Source organism: Callospermophilus lateralis, chromosome 12 (genome assembly GCF_048772815.1).
Source record: "Callospermophilus lateralis isolate mCalLat2 chromosome 12, mCalLat2.hap1, whole genome shotgun sequence".
In the NCBI taxonomy this organism is placed as follows: Eukaryota; Metazoa; Chordata; class Mammalia; order Rodentia; family Sciuridae; genus Callospermophilus; species Callospermophilus lateralis.
Genome location: NC_135316.1, coordinates 97,310,281 through 97,322,371, shown reverse-complemented (window position 1 = coordinate 97,322,371; position 12,091 = coordinate 97,310,281). Strand labels below are relative to the sequence as shown.

General features: G+C 38.6%; 1 protein-coding gene across 1 annotated transcript in view; it reads left to right on the top strand.

Moving 5' to 3' along the window:
- Dzip1 (DAZ interacting zinc finger protein 1) overlaps window positions 1-12,091 on the top strand; it is a 61,654-nt gene that overhangs the window by 36,960 nt on the left and 12,603 nt on the right. Inside the window, exons 10-11 of the mRNA XM_076872416.1 lie at window positions 2,715-2,771; window positions 8,796-8,855. Coding sequence (XP_076728531.1) covers window positions 2,715-2,771; window positions 8,796-8,855 — 117 coding nt within the window. The remainder of the gene's footprint in view (window positions 1-2,714; window positions 2,772-8,795; window positions 8,856-12,091) is intronic.

Genomic DNA, 12,091 nt, shown 5'->3' with positions numbered 1-12,091 from the left:
ATTAAAAAATTCAAAATAGGGATGGGGATGTGATAGAGTACCTCTGAGTTCAATGCCTGGTACCAAAAAAAAAAAAGTATATATATTTAAATAAATATGTATATCAGAGAGATAATTTACTGATGAGGCATTTGGTCAAGAGTGTGGATGCTACTGGCTCTAGAGAATTCCAGAAAAAAAAAAATTTTACCTATAGCCCATATGTAAGAATCCCTTCCTGAGTGTATCCTTTGTGCTTCATGACAAGGAGGCAAGAGGGGCTGTTAGTCCCCAGTCTTGCTCCCCAGCATGGAAGAAGACCTGAAAGCTGAGGTTCTGAGAATGATGGGAAAGTTCTCTTTACTAAGAGAACACACTCACATCAAAGTTTGAGACCAGAAAATCCAGATCATAAAGTGAAAGAGTTTAGGAGGTGTACAGCAAGTAAATCAGACCCATACTCAGCAAAATGAAGGATTTCTAATGTCTAATGTAAAGTGGGCCTCACTAGTGTGCACTCACAGTGATTTAGACCCTAGTCAGGCATTTCAGACCTGATTTACTCTCCTCCCATCATAAGGGACTGAATTCAAATGCTAGGAAGAAGACCCAGATGTAATTAATTGTAACAAGATCAGCTCTTTGGATTCTGTAAGCTGAAATAATATTAAATCAGAAAGAGTCAATGTTCTGTTTTTTTCTTTTCCTGTAAAGAGCTAGATATTGACTATTTTAGGCTTTATGAACTAGATACTCTCTTTGCATCTACTCAACTCTGATGTTACAGTACCAAACCAGCCACATGCAATACTTAAATGAATGTTTTAATACAACTTTATTTACAAAAGCAAGCAGTAGGCTGTATATGCTCCACAGGCTGTAGTTTGCCAAACTTTGATCTAGATGATGCAAATTGAAAATGAGTGTGAAGGCCATGTTTCCAGAGAGTTGTTACCAATTTACAGACAGTTAGGAGTGGAACACTTTCCCCAATAGCCATTATAAAGACAAAAAATATATATAATCCTTTGGAGGTAACTGAAGTTGTTGCCAATATTTTTTAGGATAAGGTTAGGATTAAAGATCAATCTTAATAGAAAAAGAGCTAGTAAACTAATAGGAAAACTGTTTAGATGAAAGCAGACTGAGTAATTAAATAATCCAGAGAGGACCTTTAGGTAAGAATTGTCAAATATTGGAAGGGAGACTGAGGCATCTAATTTTCTGGAGACATTTAAGATAGATAGCATTTGGTCTTCCTTGAACGGGGTATACCCCTGTCTAAAGGCTGTGGCTGTGTTAATGCCTCACATGGTGTCTTCTATCCAGTGCTTGGAGGATTTTTCTTTCTTTCTTTTAATTTGTTCTTTTTATATGATAGTTGAATGTATTTTGACATATCATACATACATGTAGTATAATGTCCCATTCTTGTAGTTGTACATGATATGGAGTTACACTGGTTGTGTATTCATATATGAACATAGGAAAGTTATGTCTGATTCATTCTACTGTCTTTCCTATTCCCATCCTCCCTCCCTTCCCCTCGCCCCTCTATCCAATCTGGTGAACCTCCACTCCCCCCGCCACCCATCTATTGTGAGTCAGCATCCATATATCAGGAAGTACATTCAGCCTTTGGTTTTCTGGGATTGGCTTATTTCACTTAGCATGATACTCCCCAGTTCCATCCCTTTACTGGTAAATGCCATAATTTCATTTTTTAAAAAAATACATTTTTAGTTGTAGATGGACCTTTGTTTATTTTTATGTGGTGCTGAGAATCAAACACAGTGCCTTACACATGCTAGGCAAGCACTCTGCCACGGAGCCACAACCCCAGCCCAATTTCATTGTTCTTTATGGCTAATATTCTATTGTGTATATGTACCACATTTTCTTTATCCATTTATCTAATGAAGGGCACCTGGGTTGGTTCCATAGCTTACTATGAATGTTGATGTGGACTGTGTCATTCTAGTATGCTGATTTTAAGTCCTTTGGTTATATACTGAAGAGTGGATAACTGGGTCAAATGGTGGTTCCATTCTAAGTTTCTTGAGGAATTGGGGGATTTTTAAATTGGTTTATTGTACCTGAATATTCATTGCAGATTGTTCTAATAGCCCCAAACTGAAAACAACCTAAATGTTCATCAACTAATGAATAAATAAAAATTTGTTCTATCTATATAATGGAATGTCATTCAGTCATAAAAGTTTATGCTGAAATTGATACATGGCTACATGGGTGAACCTGAAAACATGATGCTAAGTGAAAGAAGCTAGGCACAAAAGACTGTATAATTCCATGCACAGGAATTATCCAGAAAGGGCAATCGTAGAAACACAAAGTAGATTGAGTTTTTGCCAGAGGCTGGGGATGAGGATAGAAATGAGGCATGAGGTTAATGGGACAGGTATTTGAGGATAAGGTGATGAAAATATTCTGAAATGAATTGGTGGTTATGGTTGCCCAGCCCTGTGAATATATTGAAAACCAGCCCTGTGAATATATTGAATTATGTATTGTAAAAAAGAGGGGTTAAATCTCAATAAATCTCTTTTATAAATTGGGTTAGGTTAGTTGTGCAGTATCTGTCACTTGAAACACTTGTCCCTTGCGGTCTTGTATGTGTCTTGACTGTTTTGAGGAGAATTTGGTCATCGTCATGTTTGGGTGGTTACACTGTAACTATAGAGCCAGTGAGCTTTTTCCTTCTTATCCTGTTTCAGTGAATGCCTCCGTCTCTCAGACTTTAGAAGCTAAATCAAGTCTAACAACGGCACATGGTAAGTCTCAGCATTTTATGTGCAGTTTCCACCCTGATTTAGGTAACTTATTAACCCAAAGTGCTGGGGAGAGGGGAATTAGGCAGAACATTTTGGGGATTACAGAACAGTTCTGCCTTCATATGTCAGTAGGTAATGTATACATGTATAAATATGTCATGTTGTTGCAAACTGAGCATACCTACCAACCATAAAGTATTGTGTATGTTGTGGGACTTGCAAAAGCAATTTTAACTGGCTGGAGCTTTGACTATTTATGATTTTTGCAGAAAGTAACAGGTATTGAGTAAGAGTGAGGGTGACTTAGTCCCAGACCAGCCAACCAGCACATGCCACAGGGCATATGTGGTTGTTTTTATAACTTTCAGTGTGGCAGCAACTCACCTTTTTTAAACCAACAGTTTCAGCGATTGGTTAGGAAAATCTAGAAAAGACATGTGAGAGAAATCAAAGGAAATAGGTGAGATGAAATTTCATTGGATGAAATTGCTGCCAGGATTCATTTCTTGGATCAGGCCCAAAAGGGTACTAATTGTTATTAACAAGATTCTGTAGATGGGGAGAATATCTGTGGATAAATTTCACATTTTATACCATTAAAGGGCTTACAGTTTTCAGAATATGTTCTCTAGTATATTTTTTTCCTGTGACGGACTCTATATCACTAATGAATCAAAAGAGGAGGAGGACTGTCTTTTTCCTGCCTTACCTACATATTGCTTTGGAATCTAATAATTATTTACTTCACTATACTTTGGGTTTTGGCCTTTTAAAAGATTAGATTTAAATCTGTGATCTGATTGGAATTTTTTTTCACAGTTATTCCAATCCATATATGATGGTCCTTAATAATGATCCTTTTTACCCATAGCTCACATATGAAGTATTTATTGATTTCACCTGATTTTTCTCTTAGATAATTTCAGGTGAACCGTTATCTTGATCTCAGTAGGTAATGTATAAATTCTCTAGATATCGACCACATATGTACAAGTGTTTAGAACATACAGGCCTTTTCCCTTGGACTGGTAGCAGATGAAATGCATGTTGGACATAAACAAATTTGCTTTAATATTGAATGAACAAGAAATTTATCTTTGGCAATCATTCTTTGTTCACATTATTTTATGTTAGGCCTACAGTTTCTCTGTTGCCACCGTTTTCCGGGTGGATTTTGGTAAGAGAGGGCTGCCATTTCTCTTTGAAACTTAGTGTGCTTTAGACCCTTATGCTTTTTTTCTTTATTGTTGGCCTTCTGATGGCCTTATACAAGGACTTTGTATTCTTTATTGCTCAGGATAGGGCACATGGAGTAAGTATGTTAAACTGTTGGGTTTATTGAAGGGTCCTGTCAGTTCTAAAGCACATACATATTCTGTGTGGACTCTCCCATGATCGACCCAGGGCTGTGTGAATCCGTCATTGCTTCTTCTGGCATCTGCTGGAGTTGAATTGCTGGTTTTAAATGCTACCAGTCCTGGCAAGGGGCCACAGCCCTTGGCTTGGGATCAAAGTGAATTTGTGAGCATGTTAATGGGTGGGAAATAGGAGGTGACTTGGCCAGGGCCCAGCGATGTCTTTCACTGGGCCACCCAACAGCTTTTCCAGCAGCGGGCAGGGGGAGGTTAACCATGATTGCATAACATTAAATTAGCCCATTTGTCCTCCATCTTTTGTTCCATTTTGAACCTTGAGGAGTTTCTTCATTATGAAAAATGTCATGATTACTAACCATCTTAGAATGGATCCCTGGGAACGAGCTCCCAGGTGGAGATTTACAGGTGGGAAGAAACAGGATTGGGCAGGGGGATGTTGAGCCCACGTGTAGCAGTAGTAGAGGCCTCAGGATCCCTTTGTAGAGCTGAGATGGGCACTCCAGAATGGTCCTACGCTGAGGCAAGGGATGGCAAGCGACTTGTACCCCTACACTGGTCTGTCACCAAACATGGGCTGTTTTGAGGAGAAGGCAAGCTGCTTTCTCCAGCTGAGGGTGATTCATGTAAGGGACCCACTACAGTTGCCATGAGTCAACAGTGCCAGGATTAGGTGTCCTGAAGGCGGGGGTCTAGAAAAAATGGGAACTTTGCTAATTCCCCTGCTTTCAACTTTGCTGCACAAGCTGAACAACATGGACAGTAAGTTCTGATTCTAAGTTAGTCGATAGGGTGAAACATGATCATGCACAATTGCCATTCACTACTGTGTTTTCACTGGGAAAAAAGTCTCAAAATTTTATTAGTATTTTCACCACTGGAGACATATTGCTTATGAAATTGTAATTAAATTGTGGTATTGTAATGGGGGGCTGGGGTTGTGACTCGGTGGTAGAGCACTTGCCTAGCACGTATGAGGCACTGGGTTTGATCCTCAGTACCACATAAAAATAAATAAATAAAACAAAGGTATTGCCTTCATCTACAACTAAAAATAATAATAGTACCCAGAAAATAAAGTACACTTTGTTGTTAAATCAACCCTCATACCAATTGCTTAGATTGGCTTGATAATATAGACCCTTTTTAGAGTGACCAGGCAACATGTCCATCTTCTTTTAGCAGTTAGGATGCAAAATAATCATTTTTTCCAAAGCCTACTGGCACCTGCTAGGTTTTATCTACACATAAAAGTCTCCTTTTAATTTGGTGTATAGATTACGGGGGGTTTATATATGCCTGACTTTTGTGGTGTAGCTAAGACAAGGGCTACAAAAACAGAAGTTAAAGATGGAGAAGCTGCCCTAAGTCTTTAAGTGTATCCTAATTGGTTTTCAAAAGGCATGAAGTGTTTTTATTAGACTCTATAATTACTATCATAGTTTTCTCTCAGAATAAATTGTTTATATCTCGAGATACTGAAACCTAACACAACACTTTGTTTAAGCAGTAGTTTATTGTTCAGTATGTGACAAGTAGAATATTCTAGAGCTCTGGTGTCTTATGGCTCTTACTGGGAAGAAAGATGGCTTTCTGTGAGTGCCATTGGCCCAAACAGTGTCAGGGAAGTGGGATGGGCACTATTGAAGGGAATTCTTTATTTAGCAGACTAGGATCTTCTAAATGAGGTCGGGTCTGATCCCTGCCAGGTGAGGTGATCATGGTTCTATGTAATTAATTACAAGGGGAAGTGTTTGCATGTGTCTGATCTCCTGTGTAAAAAGATCTTTAACAAGCTTTTATTTTTTTCCTTATAGAAGAGTTTAACATGTCACTTTATAATGATGCCTTTTCTCCAGCAGTGTCCCATGCCATTCCTGCTTTCCTTCCTATCACAGACCACAGGGCAGTGACAGATAGTTATGTGTTGTCCCTCTGTGCAAGCCTAAGACTAGGCACAACAGAGACAGATATGCATGCATCGGAAACAAAGGCTGCCCCCAGGGAACTTAAAGTATATTAGGAGACCAAATGCTTATATTATAGTATAGAGTGAGAACCATTGATAAACTAAATGGGTATCTGGCAAGGGAAAAACTTTCTTCATTCGGGCAACTCTGGATGGGTGGATCAGCTACATTTGGCCATTTGAATTGTGGGTTTGAATGTAAACATGTTGGGATGGCATCCTAGATAGGGAAAACAGTAGGAGGGAAAGATAACAGGAAAGCTCTAGACAGAGGTGCAGATTAGTTACTTGGCTAAGCACAGAGAACACAGAAGAGACTTGAGGGAAATCAGGTTGGTGGAGACCCTCATGGCAGCCTGCAGCTGTCCAAATTATTTTGCGGGGAGGATGTGGCTGCTGAGTGTGCCTGAGGTTGGGCATGCAGAACTGCAGAGCTGGGCTACAGGAAACTGGGCCTGACCAGAGCAGATGAAAGAATCAAAGCTGAGGAGACCAGCTTGGGATGTTGGTGATCTTAAATATAACCTTCCTCCTCTAGGAATAAGGGCCGTACTGATGAGACTGGAGAAGAGGGAGTCAACATAGCAGCTATTTAGTGGAACTGACAGAAAGGTGAAGCCAGTGATTGGGGGCCAGGCGGGGTCAGAGTGTGGTACCTTCGAAAATGGCTGGACAGTGGTGCCATTTGGAGAAGTCAGGGAGACATGTCAAGAGAGCACAGCAGGAGCGCATTGTAGCTACATGGCTAAGATCGTGAACTTTGTACAAAGAGTCCAGATTCACAGCCCATTTATTAAAGTGTGGGCTTAGATTTCCTTGCCTGCCCAATGGAGACAACAGTAATGGCTCTCTTAGAGGATCGAATGAGGCATGAGCTACTGAGTCAGCACTGGATAAATGGTAGTTTCTAAGAATGGGATAAGAAGTCCAGCCATAAGTCAGCCACTGGGACAGAGGGCAGGGGTAGGAGAGGTCTGGGAGACTTTCTTCTGGGGGTAGGAGACTGATACAAGGATTTTTCTGGAAGCCTCCAAGTATTTTAGCTCTCAACCTAGAGATCTCAGCTCAGGACAATTACTGGGGCAATGAGAGACATACAGTGGCTTGCACAGCATTAGAGTGCTTCCTTCCTGGCAGCAGCCTCAGCCCATTTGACATGGGGACTGGGGTTTGGTCACCCTTATGTCCCCAACCCTATTGTAGCTACCTAACTTTCCTCCAGAGCTACCCATTACACCACAGAAGGGAACAGGTCAAAACTCTGACAGTTTATCCTGTCCCTAGAGAAATAAGTCATAGAGTGTCCTACTAATATGATGACAGTAAATACATGCTCACTGATTCTGTGAAGATTTTACCCAGATTTTCCTCATAAATAATTTTTGTCATTTTCATGAAGTATAGTAAAATACAAAATGTGACTTTTTAAAAACTGAAATTAGCTGTCCTCTGTAAATCTCTATTCTCAGTAGTTCAAACTTGTAAAATAGCCTATTTGCACAATTTTAATATCTAGATGCTGAATAACAAAATTGAAAGACACATTTTTGGTGTTCCTGGATGAAATTAAATTCATGCTCCTTCAAGGAGCCATGTCTGTGTTTCAAAATTAAAATGATCTCCTGTTTAGTAGAAGGTTCATTTGAAAGTGGTTTAAAATGCATTTCTTCCATACAGACAATGATAGATATGTTGACTGGGTTCCTGGCCAAGCCACAGAAGCCCATTTATATATAACTAAATCTGTCTACTCATCTGTCTCTCCATCCTATCATCCATCCATCCACCCATCTGAAATAAGAGTACCAAAAATACATTTGAATAAATTAACAATCAGATTCTCCAAGTAGGAGGGTTAGATCGTGATACCTTAGATCTATGCCTAGCCACCTAAGGAGGACTCAGTATCTATTGGTCATTGTTCCCCCTGGCCCACTCTGGTGCCTGGGGTAAGAATGAAATGACCTTCCCTTGGGATGAAGGTGGAATGCTACATGGGGAAGTGCTCTGTGTCAAGCTGAGGGTGAGTGAGCTATGCTCCATGTAGTCCAGACTTGCTGGTTGACCTTATCTCACCACCCTCCTATCTGACCACTGTGGTTACACTTTGGCCCAAATCTGACCTTGCCTGCGAAGGAAATGTCTCTCCATTTCTAGGGCGGGGCTTTGTTTTAGTCCTGCTGCTGGCAGGTAATGTTTCCCTAGGAAAAGTCACCCAGAGAGCTCACCTCCCACAAATGCAACGGAAATTTCAGTGAGATCGGGAGCAGAGCTTCTTCACTTGCCCATCAAATGAAATATTTTCATTCATTTTCTATTTCTAAATTTTCTATTCAGACATCCAATCAAAACATTCTATAAATAATGAAAATCTTTTGCATTTGTACCCTTTTGTATTCATACAGACTCCTTTCAGACACCAGCTTGATGAATGAGAAACTTTAACTTAATTATTTAAAAATATAATTTCCTTAGGGTGGAGTTAATGGAAAATACATAAAAATATAGAAGATTTCGTGAAAAAGTAACCAATTTTAACTGACTGCCTTGATATTTTTTCCCAGTAAATTATTGGCATTTAGGCATGACTAAAACATGGTGGAATTATATCTTCTGAAATGGTTTGAAAGGAAACTAATGTGACTTTACTGTTGTCCTGTTCTTGTTTTTCCTTGTTAGTAGAACAGGCATTCTCGTCACATGTACTGGAACCCATAGAAGAACTTTCAGAAGAAGAAAAAGGTAACCAAGGACTTGATTAGGGTTTATCTGCATAAATTGTATGTATATGCTAAAACCCAAGCCCTGAGAATACATGCCAGTGGTTTATATTTGCATGAATATCCTAATTTCTAATTCTGTATTAAAATCAGGAAGACATGTAGGTTTGGATTACATTTTCAACTTATATATAGTATGCTATTACCTTATTCTTCCTGTGCTGTTACCTTATTCCTCTAATGCTTTGCAAGAATAAAATCTTATGCAAACAGATGAATAAGTTTCCTGTGTTAGGAACTTGGAAATAAAAAAAATTAGGTCTTTATTTCAGTACAGATATTCTCTGATCAGATGACAAGCTGACACACATGCTATATACCAGATGATGGGGAAATATTTGTTCCAGAGTGGTGATTTCTCATACTATGAATATGAAATGAATGGATAAAGTGGCTATTTTCAAATTATTTTAAATATGAAGACAAGCATATTATCTAAACTCTGGATATAGAATATTTATGTGTAAAATAATATCTTCTTGGTAGAATAAGAGCTGTCACAGGTTTGGGGAAATTTAAAATTACTACTGCTTACTCAGTTATTTGGCAGTTGTAAAAATCATTTTCTATGATTTAATTTTTGAAGTTTATGAAAAAATGTGTAATTATACTGCATATTTCCTTAATGTTAGGGCAGTAGATCCTGAAAACTCTTATATGTTTGAATCAGTTTATCATAATTTTTTCCTTATTAACAATACTTTACCAAATATCACTTCCTTAGGAGAAATCAAATTGGTAACACATACACAGGTTCTAGTTTTGTCATTTTTGTACAGGAAGAAAAGATAAAAAAAACCTCAATGTTGCTTATTAGTGCCTATATTCTCTAGAATTTTACAAAAATACCTTTTAACAAGGCTATAAACAGAATTGACTAAATCGGGAGTTTCATAAAATTTACATAATGTATATTTTAAAGTCTTGGGTTTGCCATGTTAATCATCAGTCCTTTTTAAAAATATATGTTTTTAAATATTTACTTTGCAGTTGTATCTTTATTTAATTTATTTTTTTGTAGTGCTGAGGATTGAAACCTAGGGCCTCACATGTGCTAGGAGAACATTCTACTGCTGAGCCACAACTCCAGCCCTTAAAAGTGTTTTAATGGAATTTGTTTATATTGCTGCTGTGTGCCTTTGCAATTTTTCTTGACTTTCTCTATGTTAGAGTGGCTTAGGATATCATATCTTCCTAAGTAATGACTCATAGTTAGCACTTATTTTGAAAATCATTATTTTAGTTGCTTCATTTCTTTAAAATTTCTTTGTCATTGCTGTTAAAGTGTTTTAGAAATCTGTTTATTTTAGAAACAAGAGTATAGATACATTAAATTGTAATAAAGCCATACAAAGTTGTTGAGAGGAAGTTGTGGGTACTCTAATGAGTATGTCTTTGAAAGACATTGCCACCCTTTTAGGGGATGTTTGCCTTGTTGCATTGTCAGAGAAAGAAGGAGGAGTTGTTGATAGCAATTAATTTTTTTATTTTATTTATTTTTTAGAGAGAGAGAATTTTTTTTTTAATGTTTATTTTTTAGTTTTCGGCAGACACAACATCTTTGTTTATATGTGGTGCTGAGGATCGAACCGGGCCACACTCATGCCATGCGAGCACGCTACCACTTGAGCCACATCCCCAGCCCGATAGCAATTATTTTGAGCAGCCTCCAGGATGGCCTCAGCCCAGATGTTGAACTTGAGGCCTGCAAGGACAGGCTGATATTTGTTTGAGCTACACTATTGGAAATGATTTTACTATCAGTTGCCATTATTTTGCATGAATATCTTAATTTCTGACATCTCTTGAAAAAATGGAAACCTTGGGGTGCATGGTCCACTTTGACAGCATTTAGCCGGACTGAGTAGCATCCACTGGCTCTATAGGTGAAAGAAAACAGTGCTTTAAAACATTGTCTTTAAGTGATTTTCGACTATCCCTGCTGGCTTCCTAGAAACAGGATGAACAAATTTTACCCTATTTGAGTTCTGAATAATGATTTTACTTGCAAGTAACATATTTTTTCTGTCCTACTTGTGTATTGTTATATGTCCAAGACATAAAATCCCTTCTTCTTTGAAGAATTTGGGAAATGTGTTCGGAGGTTCACAGAAAGGGTCACCTAATTTCAAAACCAGAACTTGTTTGTGCATTTAAAAAACAAGTGAGTGAGATCTTCAAGAGGAGTTGTGACCTCTCCACCATCACCCAGATGGCTCTCTTGACTTGCAGTTCCAGGTTCTACCCATGGCATCATCCTGTCTATGCTCTTAGAGTTCTTCTACCCAATATAAGTTTCAGATCATTGCTAGCAGACATCATTGGTCATTACCATGTAGGCATCAGTGTTGCCATCACTGGTTGCTGGGGAACTGCACTGGGAAAGAATACAATCTTTGCCATCCCCCATGTGTTTAGACACAGATCTGATGGGAAACAGGAAAGTGCTCAGGACCTCAGAAAACACACAAGTCCCAAGTGCTGTAGAAAACCAGTGATTGCCTCCTTTTAGCACCTCCATGGTGTCTGCATGCTGTTAATAGATTAATCGCCATCAATAATTTCCTCAGCTTGTGCCATTTTGCAGATAAATGCTAGTGGAGCTAGATTTTGACAGTAGTTTGCAAAAGACAGTATGGCTGTTAGTAAGAGGTAACTCAACACAGGCACATTTCTGTGTACTTGCTTTTTGACAGTTGTGTAGAGGCACATTCAGCTTTGCTGTTTTTTAGGATATTGGAGTGTGAAAACTAGGAGGGATCTTTAAAGGCTATTTTGTTTTTCAAAAACTTGAAACACAGGAGGGTCAGAAAGCTGCCTCAGGTTTCTGAATATAGTGAATGGGCTCTAACTAAAATCCAGATGTTCTGCTTTCTGTAGTTTAAAGCAAAGAACAAATAAAGGGAAATTGGTATGTCTCTGCAAGACTAGCAGGGTGGCCTTTGGGGAAGTCTGGTCTCCTTGTGAAAAATAAGGAAGTTTGTTGCTAGATAGTAGATAAAGCCCTTTGCAACTCAGGAATTCTACTTTGCACTATAACTACTTTCTTATCATGAATGGTCTGTTGTATGTATGGTGTAACTGATCACATGTATGGGCTGTTGTGCTTTTGCCTGGCCATCTGCTCACATGTGTTTAAATTTTATATGGGAGGAAATGCTGATCTCTGGAAAGTTTTGTCTTGGTCTTGGTGAGCAA